This window comes from Callorhinus ursinus, unplaced genomic scaffold, assembly GCF_003265705.2.
Source record: "Callorhinus ursinus isolate GAN/ISIS: 27379988/994484 unplaced genomic scaffold, GSC_fseal_2.0 scaffold10, whole genome shotgun sequence".
Lineage (NCBI taxonomy): Eukaryota > Metazoa > Chordata > Mammalia > Carnivora > Otariidae > Callorhinus > Callorhinus ursinus.
This window is the reverse complement of record NW_027397072.1, coordinates 20,345,367-20,366,709: the sequence shown is the minus strand read 5'-3', so window position 1 is coordinate 20,366,709 and position 21,343 is coordinate 20,345,367. Positions and strand designations below refer to the sequence as shown.

The following is a 21,343-nucleotide window of genomic DNA, read 5'->3' as shown; positions in this document are numbered from 1 at the left end:
GTGGCCTGGCCCCTCAGAACCCACTCCAGCACGGGGGGCAGACCCAGCCGTGCCTCTCTGTCCCCGCCTGTTACCCGCCTCCCACCCCCACTTCTCCCAGGCCGACCTCAGCTTTGCTGCCTCTCCCCATAGGCCTCAGCCTCCCCTTAGCCACACTTCCCATACCCCCGCAAACCTCAGCTTGAGCCCTCCACCGTCCTTCAGACCCATCACCACCTGCTTCTCATCTCGGGGCGCAGGGCCGTGCACTCTTGCTGATGCGGCGCCCTGCCTAGGCTTCTCTGTCTGGCTTCACCCCCTCCCAGGGGCTGTCTCCTGCCCCATCTCCCAGCCCCCCAAGCCGGCTCAGCGTCTGCCTGCAGCACGTCCCAAACCAGCCCGTCTGTCCCCTCACGTCTGTCTGCCTCTCTGTTCCTGACTTCACAGACTGGCACCTTCCACCCAGAGGCCCAAGCCATGGACCTGTCCTGCCTGCTTGGTGCAAGCGGTCCCCAGGCCCCACTCTGTGGGGATGACTGCTAACTGGTCGCCCTGCCCTGCCGTGTCAACACCCCTGTGCCCTGCAGCTTTCCGGAAGGAGTGCCCCATTCCTTGCCTGGCACACGAGGCCCTCTGTGGTGCAAAACGGGGGTTGGCAGACGTTTTCTGGAAAGGGCCGAAAGAGCCCTTTTCAGCTTTGCAGGCCGTATGTTCTGTGCCACAACTCGGCTCTGCTTTCGGAGGGAGAAGACAGCCACAGAGAACACGGAAACGAGAGAGCATGGGGGGTGGCAGCAGACAGGCAGCAGTGGCCCGCACGTGGCGGTGTGCCGACCCGCGCCCCCCCCCCCCCCCCCCCCCCCACTCCATCCAAACCTACCTCTGGAGCTGCAGGTCCCTGAGCCTGGGGTCTTCAGGTCTCTGTGCCTTGTGTATGCGGCCCCCTCGGACAAGACGTTCTCGGCATCTCAGTCTTCAAGCATCACTTTCAGGAAGTCCTCCTGCTTGCCCCCAACACACCTGGCTGATTCTGGCACCCTTCTTTCTTACTGCCCTGCTCTCCCTCGCTTGTCTTGGCACTTACCAAACTGCACGTCGGGAGGCATGCTCACCTGTCCCCCCACGAGACCCTCAGCCCTCTGAGGGCAGAGACTCACTCCTTTGCTGGCATTGGTACCCAGCGTGCTGCCTGGCACGTCGTAGGTCTCCGGTCACGTTGAATCAGGATTCTTGAATGACTAGTCCTTGCAGGGTGGGGTGGATGACACGAGGTCCTGCCCTGGGGGGCTCCCGGTGCAGGGGCTAGAACAGGCCCACGTAGGCACTGTCGCCTTCCCTGTGGCCGTGAGGGTGCTCTGGAGGTTCAGAACCAAGCATGGGTTTCTTCATGGGTGTCTGACTCCCGTCAGGGCCCTGAAGATGCTCCGTCACAGGAGGCTGCTGCCCTGGGCCTCTGGCCGCTTCCCCACCTGGGGGCTGCGCCGGAAGGGCTCTGGCTGACGTCTGCCGCCGCAGGTATCTGAACCTGCCCCTGGAAGGGTACAGGCCGGACCCTGCCTCCCCACTAACCCTGTCTTCCTCCTCCCAGGAGAACCTTATGCTTTCCATCCTGCCCAAGCACGTGGCTGACGAAATGCTGAAGGACATGAAGAAGGACGAGAGCCAGAAGGACCAGCAGCAGTTCAACACCATGTACATGTATCGGCACGAGAACGTCAGGTGCGCCGGGCCCAGGCTCTGAGAGAGGACGGGGCTGGACTGTGTGGGGTTGGCCGTGCCCTGTGGGGTTCCAGAGTCTTCCCGCAGGACTAGAAGCCGGGCCTTCCCTGCCGTGTGAGCCTCAGCCCCTGCGGGAACAGTGTTGCCGGCCCGTGTTGGGGCTGAGACATCTCGGCTGTGTGGTCCGGCCCCAGCATCATACAGACATCACCCAGGGTGGGGAGGTGACATCCGGGAGGTCACCCAGCCATTCGGGGCCAGCACCGGGGCTCATAGCCGTGCTCCTTCCAGGAGGGGTGGGTTTATCCTGGGGCCAGGAGCGGGCAGCGTGGGGGAAGGAGGCCCCGTGGAGGAGGAGCCCACAAGGATAAGCTAAACATCAGAGCCCCGAATTCACCCGGGAAGTGCCAGGCTCTTGCTGCTTTGGGGCCTGAGCAAGGGCCCACTGCGCCGGGGTCCTGGCTGCCTGTGGTGGGGAGCGGGAGCCGGTGGGGGAGCCCGGCATGCTGTCTGGAGCCTCACGGCCGCTGTCCCCCCTCCTCTCGCAGCATCCTCTTTGCGGACATCGTGGGCTTCACCCAGCTGTCTTCTGCCTGCAGTGCCCAGGAGCTCGTGAAGCTGCTCAATGAGCTCTTTGCCCGCTTCGACAAGCTGGCCGCCGTGAGTGCCCGGGCCTCGCTGGGCTTTCGGGCTCGGGGGCCACCCTCGGGGCGTGGGCCTGGCCCCCCTGACCCGGCTCACCCGGTTTCCTCCCACCGGGTCCCGGAGGGACTCAGAGCCACCCCCCACACCCTGTGCTTTCAGAAATACCACCAGCTGCGGATTAAGATCCTGGGCGACTGTTACTACTGCATCTGCGGCCTGCCCGACTACCGGGAGGACCACGCCGTCTGCTCCATCCTCATGGGGCTCGCCATGGTGGAGGCCATCTCGTTAGTGGGGGGCCCCGGGGGGAGGGGCGGTGGACCACGGGAGAGGCAGGCCTTCCGTGCTCGGTTGTGGGGGCCCAGCGCACCCCAGGCCCCCACGTCCCGTGGGTGTTGTGTTGGTCGGCAGGCAGCCCAGTCCCCGGTTTGGGGAAGTGGGGGACATGGCTCGTCTTCCTTATGGCTGAGGGGCCGCCAGCCTTCCACGGCCTCCGAGGGGCCCAGCCTCCATCCGCTGTGGTTTTCTGGAGAAGTGGCCGTCGTGGTGAAGTCTGTCACAGCCCCTCACATTCGTTTGGATTTCCCCCCAGGTCCCCCATCCCTCTCTCAGTGTTTTCTCACTGTGAGCCTCCAGGCCCATCTCCGGTCAGCAAGTCCGTGTGCAGCTGTGTGGGGCTGGAACCCTGGCCTCTGCTCTGGGCTCCCAGCCTCCACCGCTGTGAGCTGTGAGGACATTGTACTCTCGCCCTCACACTCCCTGCCGCGCCTTGGAGGCCCTACCAGGCAGGCCCTGGCTGGATCAGGCCCCAGGAGGGAAAGGGGCTCCTTGCTGAGGCTTCTCCCCCAGCTGGGGTGGGGGCCAGGAGGGGTCACCTTGCCACCAGAGGACCATTTTGCATTGTTACCGTCTTCGGGTTAGAGCTCCTCTGACATTGGCCTAGAAACAGATGCCGCACTGGGTGGGGGGAGGGGGTAGCTCAGGCTCACTCGCCTCCACTTCCCTCACCACGGGGTGGCTTTCCCGGCTGCACGTGAGCCCTGGCGCGGTGCCCGGCGCAGGTGGACGCGGGGAAGTAGCAGCCTTCCCTCTGTCGGCCCGCTGGACCCCTAGCCACAGGTTACTCAGCTCAAGTGCAGGCAGAGAGCTGTGGGCTGCCCGGGAGTCCCCTCGGCCTTGAGGGGAAGAAAGCCCGTGCAGAGCTCGTCCACGGGGCATGGAGGGCCGGCCACCTTGCTGCGGCCATGCCCAAGCCCTTCTCTCCGTGTGTGCCTGGCAGGTACGTGCGGGAGAAGACGAAGACGGGGGTGGACATGCGTGTGGGGGTGCACACGGGCACCGTGCTGGGGGGCGTCCTGGGCCAGAAGCGCTGGCAGTACGACGTGTGGTCTACCGACGTCACTGTGGCCAACAAGATGGAGGCCGGTGGCATCCCCGGGTGAGCCAGCATTCCTTCCCAGCGGGGAGGTGTGGGGGCCGAGAGAGGGGGCCGTCCGCCCCTCGGGGCTGTGGCTCAGACGAGAGCCCCCCCGGAGCAGCGTTCCTCCTTGGGGCGCCTGCCTCCTGGCCGGAGCCCGGCTGTGGCCTCTGCGGCAGGTGCCCTCTCGCCCCTCCGCCCACTTGTGGGGCCATAGATGCCGGCATACTGGTACTGTGCGGGGGGGCTACTTGGGTAGGCCGGGTCCCCCCAAGGGCGCCGAGCTGGAGGAGCAGGCTCCGAGGCACCTGCACGCCCGGCTGGAGCTCTGTCACACTCAGCTAGTCAGGGCGGACGGGCTGAGGACGCGGCCGCACATTCCCCTCCTGGCTCAGGGCGCGGCCCTCGCAGGCAGTCACGACCCTCTCCCTCCGTGGTGACTCCCCAGAAACAGGCTTATTACCCCCTGACGACAGGTGTTGCAACTAGGAACCCGCAAGGTTCGCTGCGGTAGGACGTCACGACAGGGTTCAGGGCGGCCTTCCGGATTCCTCACCTCCCTCCGTGCTCTGGGCGGCCTGGGGACGGCGCCTTCCTGCCTCATGGATGTAGCGCCAAGGCTCAGAGGCGTGGGTGGCCTCCCCGGGGTCTGGCGGCCTGACGGGCCCCGCGCCCGGGGTTCTCGCTGCCGTGCAGGCGTGTGCACATCTCCCAGAGCACCCTGGACTGCCTGAAGGGCGAGTTCGACGTGGAGCCGGGCGACGGGGGCAGCCGCTGTGAGTACCTGGACGAGAAGGGCATCGAGACCTACCTCATCATCGCGTCCAAGCCAGAGGTGAAGAAAACAGCCACGCAGCACGGCCTCGGCAGCCCGGTGAGTCCCCCCGACTGCTGCCCGGCCTGGACAGGGCATGGGAAGGCGGGTTCAAGAAGCCGGGCTGGTGGAAGAGCAGCCAGGGCTGTGGGGGGCACCCGGGCGGGGCGTGGGGGGCGGGGAGCAGGCTCCAGCGGCCAGAAGGGAGGCCCCCCCCACCGGGACGGCCGCTGGCGGGGGCAGGGAACCCCCCGCGTGGTAGGGGGGGAAGCGGTCGGAGCCCTGGGAGAGATGGGTGGAGGCGGGGGGGGGGCGCCCAGGGAGAGGCTTCCCAGAGCCGCGCGGAGGCCGAGGAGGCTGGGGGCAGGCAGTGGGGGGTGGCTTGGTCACTAGGAGGGGAACCGAGGCCGGGAAGGTTTGCTGGCTGCGAGATGAAGAAAGAACAGGCCGGAAGCAGTGAAGCCGGCCTGCCCTGGGCTCGTCTCTGTGCTGCTTCCCTGCCTCTCATCAGACCCGGAGCCCTGAGCCGCTGCCCCAGCTTCTCCCGCCCACCGCCGGCCTCCTGACGGGCCGTCTGGCTCGGAGCCACCAGGGGCCGCTGCCGCAATGGAGCCCTCCGTCCTCCTCGGCTAAACCGGGGAATTGTTTCACTCCTTGTGACTTTGTACTTACGAGCTCACCAGTCGCACCGGTCGTGAGAGTGTAATGACTAAGGGGTTTGGCGCTCTCGGCGATGGCGTGTGGGCTGAGGCCATCCCACGGCTGGGGCTTTGCCTCGTGAGGGCAAAAGCAGAGCGTGAGCTGGTCTGGGGAAGCTTCAGGGGCTGTGGCTGAAGACGTGACCTCTGGGGAAGTTTTAAAAGAGAACTACACACCTTCTCCCCTCCCGCAAGTGTATGTGATGACCCCCGAATCAAACAGAGACAGAAGGTTCGTCCATTAGCTCTAATCGCAACCACTGTTCAGGGAGTGCTTCTGTGTGTCCATAATTTCACTTGCTCCTCAAGACAACCCTGCGAGAAGGGGGCTGTTGTCATACCCACTTTGCAGAGGAGGAAACTGAGAGCCAGAACTTTGCACGCGCGTTGCAGATTTAGTAGGTGGCAGAGCAGGGCCTGTGCCCCCGGCCTGCCAGCCACGGTGCATCCCAGGTGTGTGTGGGTCCCTCCCGTGTGCAGCTCACACGAACTCAGCACCGGGAGGGACGCACAGGCGGATAGGACACCACCTCACTCCCGAGTAACTTAAAATCCCCCTCGGCACCAGTGTTAAAGGACAGTTCAGGGTATTTTGTGCTGCATGTAAAGTCTGAGCTGCAATTAAATGCTCCAGAGAACTCAGAAAAGTAAGAAGCTATCTTTCAGAATATTAGGAACTGTCAGGGTAGAAAGTAGAGCCTCATGAAATAAGACTTGATGAGTCCTTCATATTTTTAAGAGTGCTACATGCAGAACTTTAATATAGTCCCCAGACCAAATTAAAAACGTGTCTTCTAAGCTGTTCTACAAGACCGTAACTGACAATAATCTAGAAATGAGATACTTTTATAAAGTGTTAGGAAATTTATAATTTCTGGCATATAAAAAATTTTTTTTAAAGATTTGTATTTGAGAGAGAATGAGAGAGAGAGAGAGCACATGAGAGGGGGGACGGTCAGAGGGAGAAGCAGACTCCCTGCTGAGCAGGGAGCCTGATGCGGGACTCGATCCCGGGACTCCAGGATCATGACCTGAGCCGAAGGCAGTTGCTTAACCAACTGAGCCACCCAGGCGCCCTGGCATATAAAATTTTTAATCGAGAAATGCTATTCCTTTCAAATATTACCTACAAGTTGGGTTTTACCAGGGACCACCTTGAAGTCACAAATAGCAGTCAGATAGGTCTGTGGGACCACACTCGTTCTCCTTTGTTCTAATCTTGTATTTTATTTTGCTTGTTTCAACAACCCTTGCATGGTATGTACTTTGGGTCAGGCTTTGTTCGCTGCACCGGCCACCCCTCCGAGGGTGCAGATGAGGCCACTGAGGCAGAGTGGGCTTTATGAAGCTGTTGTGCTTGAGTCATCATTCAACATCTCGGGGAACTTGAACATTTAGCTGCGGTAGCTCGTGCCCCCGTGTTCGCGGCTAGGGTGCGCGGGCCGGGGAACCACGTGTCACAGCCTCTGTGGCTCGTGTGGCCAGCCGAGCGACTGTTCCGGAAGTCTCCACCTCAGACGTGGGCAGATAAGGCGACGTTCACCTGCTCGGCCACCACCGGGTCGGAGGCAGGAACGCGCAGACTCTATGGGGGGGAGGGAACATGGGGGGGGACAGTGGGAGGAAGGAAGGTGGTGAGGGGTGCTCCTTGGGAAGTCCCGGGAGCGAACGCAGTTCCACTTGCAGAAATCTGTCCCCGTGGTTCTGTGAGATAAAGCGACAGACGAGGAGAGTGAGGACAGTCCTCACAATGAGTCCTTCCCGAGTGCCGAAAAGCTTCCAGACCTCTCCCTGCCCACCCTGCTCTGTTGTGAGGCTCAGCCAGGCTGCTCTCAGATGCCTCCTCTGATGACTCCGGGTCTCCACCTCAGGCCCAGCCGGCTTGCCTGCACTCACCCCTGCGTGAACACAGGCAGCTCGGTCCCCGGTCCCTGGCCCGGGGCCTGCTCAGCCCTCTGTCTTCCCATCTCCTCGGTGGCGGCTTTGTTCTTTCGGCAGCTCAGACCAAACACCGAACACAGGCTTGACCCCTCTCTTTACCCGCCACAAGCCAGTTCCGTGGACCCTCCTGCGAGGGAGGGCTCGGACTCCCCCGCCCCATGCCCTTGCAGCCGCCACGCGGCCGGATCACGGGTCTCCAGCCAGTGATCCTGCCGCTGACCGGGCCGCCATCCTTTCTCCACAGCAGGCGGTGCTCCCGCTGAAGCGCCAGGGGGCGTCCCGTCACTGCCTTGGGCTCTGCCTCGGAGAGAAGGCCGGGTACAGCCAGGCCCTCGCTCTGCTCTCATTCACTGCCCTGGGGGTGGCACGGGCCTCCCGGCTAGTGCTCTGAGCACACGCCTGCCGCAGGGCCTTTGCACCAGCTTCTCTCTCTTCCCGGGGTGGGGGGGCATTCCCCGAGAGCTGCAGGATTCACTCCTTCAGGTCATCACTGAAATGTCATCCTCTTGGTGACACCTCCCCTGACCTCGTTACTGTCTCGCTCCCCAGCGATCCCTGTGCCCCTTGCCTGCTTTACCTCTCTCCAGAGCACTTACCCCCTTCTTACGTACTGTACTAATTTGACTGACTTGTCTTCCTGCTGTCCGCCTTTCCTCACTAGAATGTGAGCTCACACAGGATGTTTCACGTATCCCCAGAAATTTAGAGACTCAGCAAATACTCGTGAAATGAGCGGATTGTCTCACCGTGTTACAGTGTTTGACTTATTCGGTCAAGGAAAAGGACTCATCACTGGGGAAACGGGCTTGTGGGATTTAGTCAGACTTTTGGAAGGCATTTGACAGGTTCTACAAACAAAAAGGACCTCTGTGGATCACTGTGTTGAGTTACTATTTTAGAAACGGGTTGGAACAAGAGGGTCTTTCTCTGCTTAGAAAAATTCTAGTAGTGGAAATAGATACCAGGAGTGTACAGCATTTTAAAATTAACATTCTAGAGGAGGAGTCAGGGAGTGACATTTCTTAGCCTACAGGCTTCTAAACTTTTGCGGCAACATTTCAGACCCACAGTAGACCAACCAGCTCTGCTGGGGCAGGTGGGCAGACTGTGTCTGGTGTCTCTGATGGCCACTTCTTCCCGCTGCAGGCCCTGCGAAACGGAGCGCCAGCTTCCTCCAAGCCCAGCTCCCCCGCCCTCATCGAGACCAAGGAGCCCAACGGGAGCACCCACACCAGCGGCTCCACATCGGGGGAGCCTGAGGAGCAGGGTGGTCAGGTGCGTACGGGTGAGGGCCAGGGCACGGCGGCAGGGAGGTGAAGGCTGCTGTCGGAAGTGTCCTGTGCAGGGGTAGGAGACCTGGCCACTGGCCCACGCGCCACTCCTTCTCAGCAGTGTCACCTTGGGTGGCACTTCCTGCCCTGGCCCCACTGTCTCCTCAGTAGCTACTGGGGTTGCCGTGGATAGGGTCAGAAGAGGTGCTCAGCTCTGAGGCCTTGTCTAGCTCTCCTGTCCCAGAATCCTGTGACTTTGAGGGCAGTGAGGACATCCGTGGAAAATTCTGTAGGATCTGACAAGACTGTTTTGGAAGTGAGACTTCAGGGTGGACTCACCTCTCTGGTGAGGTCCAGACTCGACAAGTCCCAGGCACAGATGGGGGATTTCCAGAGGAGTGAACGTGCTACCCGCGCCCCCCCCCCCCACCCCGAGGACAGGGTCCATCTTGGGAGAGCATCCAGGACCTGTCCTTTATTAAAGAGCTGCCCAAGTACATTCACTGATGAAGGCAGATGCTCTGGGACAGGGATCTCTGCCTTGCCGAGGTGAGCTTGTTGGCAGCACCCCCATTCTCACTGCCCTGGTGCCTCTAGATCAGGTGCTGCAGAACAAGAGGGGAGACAGGGCTGAAGGTTAGCTGGGTTTCTCTGGATCACCATGATATTCAGCAACTTTTCCCCAGCGTGATTTTCTGGATAGAAAGTGGAAATACAGACCTGATGTAACTCGGCAACGAGGGCGCAGATAGTTTTAGAAGCCTGTGGTTTTTCTGTCCTCACAATTAGCCCCACTCTCCAGCAGATGCTTTGGGGACAGAGGTTCTTGGTGCTAGAACAGACCTTCCACGTCATTTTACAGAGAAGAAAGTTGGAGCTGGGGAACATGAGTCACATGGGTCCTATTGTCAGCCAGCGGTACACCCAAGCTTAAGGCCGGGCTATCTTGGACCCGTACACACAGCTCTGACGAGCCCAGTGTCCCATTATTATTTGGGGTGATGGCCGTGTAATCAGTCTGGATTCATATTTTTGGAGCCGATGCTTCTCCTCTGTAGGAATAAAAATGGTAGCGGGTACTTCAGCCCTACCACCCCGCTAGTGACGAGGGTGTCCCTTCCTCTCCCAGCACTTCCCGTCCCTCAGACCGTCTTCCCCCAAATGAACTGGATATGTATTCCTGTAAGAGCCCCCTTAAGCCCCAGGGTTGGGGCCATTCACCTCCCTGGGGATGCCAATGTGCATGGCTGGGTGGCACCCCCTCCTCCTAGCAGGGGCCACAGGGCCCGGAAACCAGGAAGGACTGTGGCTTTGGGTCCAGACCCAAGCAGAAGGAGCTGCATGGGGAGGCTGGGAAGACTTCCCATAAAGTGGTTTCTAGAGCCGAGGGCCTAGTCCTCCTGAGTGTGATCCCTTTTGCTCCTCTCCCCTGACCACCCTCTTTCCCCCACTCCTCCTGCACCCCCCACCCCCACCCCCCACCTCCTGCGCTGGCTTGCAGGCTGACAATCCCTCGTTCCCCAACCCACGCCGGAGGCTGCGCCTTCAGGACCTGGCTGACCGAGTGGTGGACGCCTCTGAGGACGAGCATGAGCTCAACCAGCTACTCAACGAGGCCCTGCTTGAGCGAGAGTCTGCCCAGGTGTAAGTGGTTCCTCTGCACACCCTCGTGGGCCCTGACTCGGGGTTTCAGGAAGTTGGCCATCTTGAGTGGGGCCCCTTCCTGATTGGCCAAGGCAGATGTGACATTTGTGTTCGCTGGGGCTTGTTCCCACTGCAGAGTGAAGAAGAGAAATACCTTCCTCCTTTCCATGAGGTTCATGGACCCCGAGATGGAAACCCGCTACTCAGTGGAGAAGGAAAAGCAGAGCGGGGCTGCCTTCAGCTGCTCCTGCGTTGTCCTGCTCTGCACCGCCCTGGTCGAGATACTCATCGACCCCTGGTGAGGGAGGGCATGGCAGGAGCTGATAGGCTAGGGGAGGGTGAAAGGTGATGAGCTTCCTAGGCTAGAGGTGTGAGCGATGTAGGTGCCTCAGCTGGAGCATGACATCGGGGCAAAAGCTTGGTCTCTTCCTTGCCTCCAGTGGAGCAGCCCAGCTGAATTCAGGCCCACGTGTTGCTAGGACCATGCCCTGGACCCTCTCCTTCCTATCTACCTTGGGGTTCTAGAATAGCATTAGCATCAAAACCAGGACTGAGAAAGCTGAAGGACAGAGAGGGGTCCAGGAGGTTGGAGACCCTGGCTGCATGGGCCTGAGCAGTTCTGGGACAAGGAGACAGAAGATGGGGGACACTCCTCAAGCTCAGTCATCAGGGCTGATCTGGCTTCCCTTTCTTGCTTCATCTTAGCTGATGGATTTTAGGCTCTGGGTACAAACAGCTCTGTCACACAGCAGCAGGTCCCCTGGGGCAGGGGATGTTCTGGAGACCTCAACAGCCCTGCCCCAGCTGTTGAGGCCCAAGTAAAGGACAGCTGCCACGCCCCTCCCTCCCCGTGGCCCCTCGGCCGCTCTCTCCTGCGCAGGGGTTCCCTGTCAGACGGGAGGCGGTGGAGACTGTTCCAGCTATAGTTAGGGGGACCGTAAAGAGCCCTGGACTTAGTTACAAGTTCTAGACACACTTCTTGGCCGATTTGTTGTATGGCCATGTCCCTAAGGTTCTAGAAACCAAATACGATGATGATACCAACAACTTGAAGGTGATAATGTCTGCCCGTATAACTCCAGGATTGTTGGAAGGATCAAACGCATTCATTCACTGCAGATACTCACTGGATACTCTGCGCCTGGCACTGAGGCCTAGGGATATACAGTGAACACAGCATACAAACAGCCTGGTTCTCGTGGAGCTTACATTCTAGCAGGGGAAGACAGAGATCAACAACTGAATAATCAAAACATGCCTGCGGACAGCGGCAAGTGGGTGGATAAAAGTGAAGAAGGGAGCCGGGAATGCTGGTGGCGAGTTTAATTTTGTCTGCTCTGCATTTGCGTAGAGCACGGGGCGGAGCAGGCCTCACCAACAGGGCACAGGGTGGAATTTCAGTAAAGACCCAGAGGGAGAGGAGAGGTGACCGAGAATCAGGCACTGGCCTAGCAACAGAGGTCTCTCCAGAACCAAATGGTAGGGGTTGTGCGAACGGGGAGGATTTGGAGACTCCGAGTTGCTCAGAGTTGCAGAGGTGGGTGAGGGAGGCCCTGTGCAGCTGTGAAGCTCTGTGCAGTTGTCTGTGTCGGGGGGTAGCCCTTCCAGCCCTCCCAGCCCTTGGCAGCAGGCGAGCTGCCCTGTCCCACGCTCCCCCTTCACGGCACAGTGCTCACTCCCAAGAACCCCCTGCGCCCCAGCAACAGCTACCACTGGGGCGGGGGGCAGTGCTCGTTCCCGTGCCCTGCACTCAGCTGGCAGCCGCCCGACTCGGCCTCTGTCTCGTCTGTGCAGCAGGAGGCATGAGTCGATGGCGTCCTGGGAATGTTTCAGGTGCAGGCCTAGAGGGCCTCCTCTTCTCGCCCCTCCCCCGATCTCACTGATCCCTCCGCCCCCCTCCCTGTCGTCTCCCCATTACAGGCTAATGACAAACTACGTGACCTTTGTGGTCGGGGAGGTTCTACTTCTGATCCTGACAATCTGCTCGCTGGCCGCCATCTTTCCCCGGGTAAGAGCCGCTTTTCCTTTTGACCGCGAAGCCCTTGGGAAGCGGGAGCGGTATGGACGGAGTCAGGCGTCCCATCGACTCTGTACAAACAGACTGTCGTGTTAGGACGGTTCAGGCGTTTGTCCATCCATTCATTCCTCCTCACTCACGCACTCACGTCAGCTGAGCAAGCACAGTGCCTACGCCAGAGCCCAAATGCCTGGGAAACTGTAGAAAAGCAGTGGAGGCCCAGCTGGAAGGGGGTTGGCCCTGACTGTGAAGGACCGTGAAAGCCAAAGGGACTGAGGGTTTCTCCCGTAAGAGCTGGGGTGTGCTATGCAGAGTTTTTGATCAGAATGAGAGGAGAAAAGCAGTGTTTCAGGGTAATGAGACCAGCAGGTGGCTTGCCGGGTGACTTGGAGGATTTCGGCTATACTGACCCAGAAAAGACAGGAGCAGCCAGGCAAACGTGGCTGGCCCTGAAAATCGTTCCCTGACATGGCCTTGCTGCTGGACTTATGGGGCGGGCTGCCGCTGGCTGGCGCTGCCCACAGCCTCCTGGCCTGGTCACTGTGTCTGCTCCAGAGAGGGCGCTGGTGGGGGCCCTGTGTCACAGACCCCTCCAGGGGGACTGATAAAGAGCGCCAGCCTCCTGCGCTGCCTTCTCAGCTCCGCCAGTCAGTTTTTGGTGGACTCACAGGCAAAGGATTACACTTTAGGTTCCTGGGAGGTAGGGGAGCAACCAGAATCATTAGCAGTCCTATTTACGGGAGAAAAGACTGTCCCAAAAGTTCACGGCCCCTGAAATTCCATTCCTTCTAGGCCTTTCCTAAGAAGCTTGTTGCCTTCTCGACTTGGATCGACCGGACCCGCTGGGCCAGGAACACCTGGGCCATGTTAGCCATCTTCATTCTCGTCATGGCAAATGTCGTGGACATGGTGAGCTCCTGCTGTGCCTGGTCAAGGGACACCCCCCCCCCCACCGCCGACTCAGTGCAGAAGGGCTTCTATATTGGCCAGTATGAGCAGTTGGTCAACCAATCCTCCACCCCTAGACACAGGTTTAGATTGGCACTTAGTTTCCTAAACAGATCACCTTGGCCAAATGGACAGGGTCTTCTACCCCAGAAACCTGAGACTGACCTGTTTGCCCCAGCTCCTTGCTCTCCCAGAGTCCGAGAGCCCAACACCATGCCCAGGCCCCGTGCTGGATGTTGACTCATTTAATCTTTCTAACAGTCCCAAGACGTTGGTATCATTATCTACAGCTGCGAGGCTCAGGTTAATTCACTTGTTTTAGGTCACACTGTCAGTAAGTGACAGAATCAAGGATCGAGCTGTTCTAAATCCCAATCCTGTGAAGAAACTCCCTATCTTACTGATCAAGGGGCACAATGCACATCTTAAGTATTCCCTACAGTGTGGCTAGTGTCATGTATCCAGGACCAGGGAGGGAAACCTGTTCTGCTAAAGGAGCTCTCTTGTTTGGCCTTCATCCATTTGAACATTGCCAGACCTTCCTAGAGCCCAAATGGCTAGGGGCAGTCAAATCATCTTCTCTGCTCTCAATTCATGGAGAAGTAAGCGGCAGGTGTCAAGGGGGCAGCCAGATGCTTTCTTGGGGTGGGGGGGACAGCACTTAGAAGCCCAGCTCTGTGGATTCAGAACCACCAGTCAGTTACTGAGCCTTGGCAGCTGGGAGCTGCAGTTGACATTCTCGTCAGTCCTCACAGCTCCCAACAATTTTGGGAGTATGGTATACATGCTCTTAAAAGTCCTACTTTTTTCAAGTAACAATTTAAGCACAGGGAAAAAACTCATCATGGAGACTTATTCTGGCAGCAGTCTAGGTGAAAAAGCCCGTGGGCCAGTTGATCCAAAGCCCAACTAGAACGAGAAGTCAGGACCTGCAGAACTGAACGTGCCCCTGGTCGCACAGTGCCCAAGCGCAGGGAAGAGAAGTCCGAGCCCCTAGCCTGGCTGGAGCACACCTGGAGCCTGGTGCTGGGTCTGGGGACTGCTGTTTACCAGGGTCACGGACTCTGTGCAGGACATCTCGAGGTCCTGTTGCCAGGGGAGGGGTGAAAGACCAGGGAGGTATGAAAACTTCTCACATGCTGAGAACTTCCCCAGAGCCAGACAAGCACCTTCCACAAGTGGGTGGAAGTTACAGGAATTAGGTTTGCTTCAGTTTATGGATGCACTCGCCATTGACTTACGTCTGCCCAGCAGCGGGAGCAGGCTCCAGAAACGGAAGTGTCTGAGCAGAGACTGGCTGCCAGGTGGCGAAGCCGTGACGGAGGCTCCCTGGCTGGCCCCACGGCCCCTCCTTAAGCAACACTGTGCCGTGAGCAAGAGCGTGTTGTATGTGAAACCTAAAAACTGGACTCCTCGCTCTGACTCTACCACCTGCTGAGTGCGCTGGTTGGCGCCAGGCCAGCCTCTTTGGCTTTGCTATAACGGTGGCAATCCTACAGACGCTCGAGAATTTTCATAAACATCAAATGAGATACGGTTCAGCTCTTAGTGGGAATTACTAACGTTTGTATTCTTGTTCCTTGGTCAGTTGTCCCATCTGTCAGTGTTTCCGAGGGAGCTGTGGGACGTGGTGGGCACGACCCAGCCGCCTCTGACCAGCGTCTGCTGTTCCCTTGCACCCCATGTCCTCCCCGCTCCCCTGTCCTGGCCTCCAGCTCAGCTGTCTCCAGTACTACACAGGACCGAACAACAGCACTGCAGGGCTGGAGGTGGAGGATGGCTGTGTAGAGAACCCCAAGTATTACAACTATGTCGCCGTGCTGTCCCTCATTGCCACCATCATGCTGGTGCAGGTCAGCCACATGGTGAAGCTCACACTCATGCTGCTCGTCACCGGGGCCGTGGCCGTCATCAACATCTATGCCTGGCGCCCCATCTTTGATGAATACGACCGCAGACGTTTTCAGGAACATGAGTAAGATGAAGCCTGCTTGGGCATCTGTATTGTCTCCTTCCTCCCACCCGCAAGTCCCCACTTCAAGGTCATGGGCCTGGGGCTCAACAAAGGATGGTATGGGAATCAGGGTTCATGGCTCCTGACAGAGATGCCACTAGTTGGCTGTGATCCTGGGGTAGATCCTTTCCATTCTTGATGAGTGGACGATCCTGGCGACCTCCGTGTTTGGCCGTTGGGCGTCAGCCTCTTGTCCCCAGGTGGGGCCTGAGTATGCGCCTCTGTCCTGCAGCTTTCCCGCGGTCGCCTTAGAGAAGATGCAGGGATTTTCCACCCCTGGGCTCAACGGCACTGGCAGGTGAGGGCAGCGGCTTTCTCCTTTCTGGTCCGCACTGAGTCTCCCTCTCTTCTGGAGACAAGAGAAGGCCGTGATCTCACCCCTTCAAAGGCACACGATGTGGGATATTCATTAGGGAAGTCAGTATGTGTTTCCGTAGGAGGGCTGGAGCAGAGGTAGAATGACTTTGGTTTGGACCTGGCCATCGCGGCCCATCCGGGCTCAGAGTGAACTAGGGGAGCAGCAGTAGTGTGGTTTAGTGGGTGGGAGGGGGGCTGGGTTGAGGTGAGGAGAGCGGGAACCGGCGGGACAGACCGCGGAGAAATGAGGAAAGAGCACTGTACCCGACCCAGAAGGATCTGGAAGATGAGGCTTTGCCCCCTGCTGCAGGGCTGTCTCTGGGGCCACAGGCAGGCCAGTTTTTGAGTCTGTTTCATGTCTTGAAGAGGATATTGGACTAGAAGTTCTCCAAGGTCCCTTCTAGCTCTAAAGTTTTAGAATTTTGTGATTCAGTGACTTGATTAGACCTTCAAGTAAGTTAAAGGGGAAAAAAAATAGATTACCTAACAATTAGGGCAGAAGAAATGAATAGGTCCTTCACAAAAGAAGAAATCTAAATGGCCACTAATAAATGAAAGACATTCATGTAATCAAGGATGTGAAAATCAGAACCACAACAAAAAACCACTACACACCTACCAGTTTGGCAAGAATAAAGTCTGGTAATATCAAGTACAATGGTAACTCACTCCTGATGGGTGTATAAATTGGTACAACAATTTTAGAAAACAATTTGGAGTTATTTAGTAAAGCTGCAAATAGACCTACGAGCCAGCAATTCCACCGCGCCCTACACACTTTACAGAAGTCCATGCACACCTCTGCATCCCAGGATGTGTGTGCAGGGTTGTCCATAGCCACGTTCATCACAGCTACACATACACACAAAACAGCCAAGGCAGACGAAAACAACCCAAACCACATCAACAGCAAATGGGGACACAAGTTGTGATCTATTCATACAACAGACTACTGTATAGTAACGAAAACTGGAGCTCCATACAAAAATGTGAAGTTACTAAAAAAGAATCATATATGGTGCCATCGTCCCATCACTGCAACGCTAGTCTCTCTCCAGAGGCTTCCAAGGTCACACCTACAGTGTTTATGAAACATCTGGGGCACCCTCAGGTGGATTCCAGGAGGGGAGAGGGCTGGGCTGCCTATTAGGAGCCCAGTGATTTAAGAAAGATTTACCTGTGGGAGTCCCGACTTGATGTGAAGGTGCTTCAAGAGCTGGGAGGAGTTTCTGGCCCAGGGACAGGAAAGGCCCAGCCCTGTTGGAGGGAATCAAACTCCTCTGCCCCACAGGCTGCCCCTGGTGCCTTCTAAGTACTCCATGACCGTGATGATCTTCATCATGATGCTGAGCTTCTACTACTTCTCGCGCCACGTGAGTGCCTGCACACCCTCCCCTCCCCCTTGCACACAAGCTGGTGGGGCCTCCTGAGAAAGCAGTCTCAGGGTCCAAGAACCCAAGCTCCTCGGGAATGCTGCCTTCCCTTACCCAGCCCAGCATGTGGCCTTGGCTGAGCCATCGTCCCTCCATTTTCTGGTTTCCTCCCTTGTCATACAAGGACAGTTCTTTACCTCTTCCTTCTGACCACCTCCGGCATGCTGCAGCAGCACACAGAGGAGGCTAAAAGCTTAGAGAACATCTGTTTCCTAGGCCAGGGGCCCCTGGATTTTCACCCACCCTGGCTCTGGGAGTCACTAATTAGCACACTCACCATGCAGCCAGAAGAGAAAGGGAAAGAAGCCGATGAAGTTTTGTTCGGTTACAAGGAAGAGGTAAAAAAAAAAAAAGCAAGCAGAGAGAGAGAGGGCGGGGAACTAGCTCCCCGTTAACCCAAGTGCCCCCCAGTGGTTTGCCAGGGAAAGTACAGCCCGATGGAGCCTGCCGGAAGTGGGGACTCCACCCTAGGCTAGGAGATCCCCACGGCTGCCATCCGCCTCCAAGACAGACTCGTAGCTAGAAGAGGTCCCAGAATTAGGGGAGCCTCCTGCATACCCAGAAGGCTCTTGGCGCTCTGCAGAACCACGGCGAGGCCGGGAACCCCACTGTAGCTGCAGGGTGGCTTTTCAGTCGGTGGGTCTCTCTGCGTCATCTTTCCCTTGCCATTTAGTGGTCTTCCTGCCAGTGTTTCCCCGTGGAACCCAAGTTCTGTTCTTCGTCTTTTCTTCAAATGGCTGGCTAAAGCACACACCTTGCCTGTTTCTGTCCGCAGGTAGAAAAACTGGCAAGGACACTGTTCTTATGGAAGATCGAGGTCCACGACCAGAAGGAACGTGTCTACGAGATGCGGCGCTGGAATGAGGCCTTGGTCACCAACATGTTGCCTGAGCACGTGGCACGCCATTTCCTGGGGTCCAAGAAGAGAGATGAGGTGAGGGGTGGCCTCACCCAGTAGCCCGTGTGGGCCCAAGGCCTCCTCAGGAGTGGGCACTGGTCCAGGCAGGGCTGCACGCAAGCGGCAACTGTAACATGTCACAGGCTTCCGGTAAAGGGCACCGCTTAGATGTTTTCTGTGGGCCACACATCCCTGGAAGGCCCCAACCTCTGTCAGCTGTGATCTCCTCACACAGATGGGTTCTTATGCCTCACTTCACCATTTCTCAAAGCCAGGGCTGTTACAGGGCCCAGAGAAACTTTACTTGTTCGAAGTTGCGATGAGCCACTTCCTTATAATTCAAAGTTGGGATGTCCATCCAAAAAGCTGAGGACACTGATCATGGGTGTGGAAGAGAGTCATTTCTGGGGCACGTCATTCCACCAGTGTTTCTCTGAGCACTCTGGCCCTGCCTCTTCTTAGGAGCTGTACAGCCAGTCTTACGATGAGATTGGAGTCATGTTTGCCTCCCTGCCCAACTTTGCCGACTTCTACACAGAAGAGAGCATCAATAATGGTGGCATTGAGTGTCTGCGCTTCCTCAATGAGATCATCTCAGATTTTGATTCTGTGAGTACCCATCCTGCCCCTCTCCTGCCCCAAAGCCAGCTCTTTCCAGATTCTATCTCAGGACAGGCTGCAGGGGTCAGAGAAATGGTAGTTACCCTTGCTGCTCTGTTTTCCCGTATGAGCCTCTCCCAGTAACGTGGGGGCTTCTGCTGCCTTGGGGGGTCTGAGTGGGGAAGACAGGAGCCCGGGAAGTAACCTACAAGATCACAGCATAAGGACTGGCGCAAACAAGATCCTGAGGCACCGGATTCCTCCTACCCTCAAATTCAGATTCAGTAAATATTAGGTAACTTGTATTGCCAAGAAAATACTTTTACATAAACGCTCAAGCACCCCAGGGGCCTGGCAGTTTTGTCCCATGTTAAGGTCACAGAAGCACAGGCTTCATCAGCAAGTCTGCCTAACATGAGGTGACCAGTAAGTGGCAGAATTGATAGTTTTAGGAAAGCATCTCTTGGATGTCTTGTGGGGTTGTTGTAAACAGGCACATCTGCCACTTAGTTGGCTCATTTATCTCCCTGGACTCTGCTGACCTTTCTCTCTCCTTTGATACTGGCCTCAGCTCCTGGACAATCCCAAATTCCGGGTCATCACCAAGATCAAAACCATTGGCAGCACCTATATGGCAGCTTCAGGAGTCACCCCAGATGTCAACACCAACGGCTTTGCCAGCTCCAACAAGGTAGCTGACCACCCCATGGCTGGAGGAGATGGGGCTCTGCCTCCTGGGGCAAGAGCGCGGCAGTCCACACCTAGCGTGTGAGACAAGGAGTCACAAGGGTAGCTGACACTAGTGAGCACTGTTGGGTCAATGGGTCACACACACACCACTAGCACCATGTGATGCAAATTTAAAATCAGATTTACTGGGGCGCCTGGGTGGCTCAGTTGGTTAAGCGACTGCCTTCAGCTCAGGTCATGATCCTGGAGTCCCGGGATCGAGTCCCACATCGGGCTCCCTGCTCGGCAGGGAGTCTGCTTCTCCCTCTGACCCTCTTCCCTCTTGTGCTCTCTCTCTTTCTCTCTCTAATAAATAAAATCTTAAAAAAATAATAAAAATAAAAAAATAAATAAAATCAAATTTACTGGCCAAGTTTAACAAGCAGAGGAAGAATAGGGTACACAGCCCCCCACTGGTGCACAGCTTAGGTTAGGCATAACTGCTCTAATCGTGGCCATGCTCCCTTCGTGCTCTAGACTTTGGAAAGAACTGGGGAGTGGCGACCATCAAAGCAATTATGTAACAGTGAAAACATCCAGGTTGGAAGTAGTTCTGATAGGAAAGGGGTCTTCGGAGCTCACTGGCTGGCATCAGCCTGTTCTATCAGACCTGTGGAGCAGCTGTTTATGAAGAGGAAGTGAGCTGCGGGGGGGGGCCCTGGTCCTAACAGCTGTTTTTAGACTGTTATCATCCTGTTTTATCTTACAACTGTTCTACATAAGTACTACTACCATCTCCATTTTATGGATGAGGCTAAAGAAATGTGTCTAAGATGGGTCATGACCTTCAAGGGCTTATAATCCAGTTAAGGAATGAAAATGAGAACTATCCCAAACTTCAGAGCCCAGGTTCAGGCGAGGTGATGGCAGACAGGAAGTGATATAGCTGACCGGGACCGCTGTTCCCCACCTGTGGGCCCTAAGGGATGCAGGGCAGTGGTCAGTGACAAGCCGAGGTTGAGGTCACGGACTCATCTGTGGGAAGTGGAGAGTAGGGCCTCTGACAACGCGGTGCAGGAATTCACCTGCAGAATGCTGTGACGGGGAGCGAGGTGCCGATACAGGCTCCTGACGCTCTCGCCGCTGCCCCCCGGCCTAGGAGGAGAAGTCAGACAAGGAGCGCTGGCAGCACCTGGCCGATCTGGCGGACTTCGCTCTGGCCATGAAGGATACGCTCACAAACATCAACAACCAGTCCTTCAACAACTTCATGCTGCGCATCGGTAAGTGTTCTCGGGCCTGTGTGCTCCTTGCCACGCTCCCTGATGCGAGGGACTCGGCACATCAGCAGGAAGGGCGGAGAGACTTAGCCCTAGAGGCATTTAGGTTGGGGAGGGTCACACAGGCACAGCTCTGGGACCTTAGGGATCTCTTCCAGGTGATCGGACGGCACATCTGGTGAAATGGTGGCCAGCTGTGTGTGTCCCACACCGTTCGCCGCGATTAGCCTGCCTTCTGAGTGTGGCCGCGAAGGCAGGCTGTCCACCTCCCCAGGCAGTCTTGCATGCCTGCAGGGAGCTTTGTTGCCTCAGTCCAGCCTGTTTGTTAGGAGTTAATATCCCCTGCTGTCCCCACTGTGAGGGGGTGGAGGTGGGATTCTCACTTCTGGAGGAGCTCACCTGAAGTACCAGATAGGTGCTGAAACTGGCAACTTCCATACTGCATGAACTAGTTAGCGCATTGGCCAGGACAGGATAAACAGGAGACGTATCTGCCCTCTGGTGGCTTCAAGACAAGCTTCATGAGGAATACGTTAGCGGACTTAGGAGCTTTGTGGTTGGGGTCAGGTGGTGAATCCTTTGGGAGAGGAGCTTGTGGCTTCTGAGATGGGATAGTGAAGGGGATAAAATATGGCTCGTGGCTGTGCTCAATTTTATGTCCCTCCACCAGGCATGAACAAAGGAGGGGTCCTGGCTGGGGTCATTGGAGCCCGGAAACCACACTATGACATCTGGGGCAATACGGTCAATGTGGCCAGCAGGATGGAGTCCACAGGGGTCATGGGCAACATTCAGGTATGTCCAGCAGCAGAGCAGAGTGTGTGCTCAGGCCCGGGGGCCGGGAACAAAATCGGACTAGGGCGTGTTGCCCTGGCCTTCTGCCTTTCTGTGGGCCCAGAGTGTCGAGGGGGTGCTTCTGGGAGACTGCAGGCAAGGGTGGGAAGAGCTGCCCCAGTGGAAGGGAGGAAATACTTCACTCCCCTTTCCAAAATTTAGGCT

At 57.2% G+C, this 21,343-nt stretch overlaps 1 protein-coding gene and 1 long non-coding RNA gene across 10 annotated transcripts in view; one reads left to right on the top strand and one right to left on the bottom strand.

Moving 5' to 3' along the window:
• ADCY3 (adenylate cyclase 3) overlaps positions 1-21,343 on the top strand; it is a 78,335-nt gene that overhangs the window by 55,660 nt on the left and 1,332 nt on the right. For 3 of the 4 annotated variants that reach the window (XM_025867842.2, XM_073897067.1, XM_073897069.1), the window contains 18 exons: positions 1,568-1,698; positions 2,247-2,358; positions 2,503-2,630; positions 3,623-3,781; positions 4,457-4,634; positions 8,360-8,488; positions 9,986-10,128; positions 10,265-10,426; positions 12,049-12,136; positions 12,938-13,054; positions 14,809-15,068; positions 15,340-15,405; positions 16,756-16,837; positions 17,673-17,831; positions 18,258-18,404; positions 18,967-19,086; positions 20,224-20,347; positions 21,015-21,139. In XM_025867842.2, coding sequence (XP_025723627.1) covers positions 1,568-1,698; positions 2,247-2,358; positions 2,503-2,630; positions 3,623-3,781; positions 4,457-4,634; positions 8,360-8,488; positions 9,986-10,128; positions 10,265-10,426; positions 12,049-12,136; positions 12,938-13,054; positions 14,809-15,068; positions 15,340-15,405; positions 16,756-16,837; positions 17,673-17,831; positions 18,258-18,404; positions 18,967-19,086; positions 20,224-20,347; positions 21,015-21,139 — 2,430 coding nt within the window. The remainder of the gene's footprint in view (positions 1-1,567; positions 1,699-2,246; positions 2,359-2,502; positions 2,631-3,622; positions 3,782-4,456; positions 4,635-8,359; positions 8,489-9,985; positions 10,129-10,264; positions 10,427-12,048; positions 12,137-12,937; positions 13,055-14,808; positions 15,069-15,339; positions 15,406-16,755; positions 16,838-17,672; positions 17,832-18,257; positions 18,405-18,966; positions 19,087-20,223; positions 20,348-21,014; positions 21,140-21,343) is intronic. The other variant, XM_073897068.1, reaches the window with a different exon arrangement.
• LOC141373558 (uncharacterized) lies at positions 6,480-17,679 on the bottom strand. Of its 6 annotated transcripts, XR_012379647.1 has the most exons (5): positions 16,642-17,679; positions 11,256-12,216; positions 10,283-10,456; positions 9,205-9,536; positions 6,480-9,089 (listed from the first exon to the last, which is right to left on the bottom strand). It is a non-coding gene; the product is annotated as an uncharacterized lncRNA (long non-coding RNA). The 6 variants fall into 6 exon arrangements; XR_012379646.1 differs by having other exon boundaries at positions 10,283-12,216; XR_012379645.1 differs by lacking the exon at positions 10,283-10,456.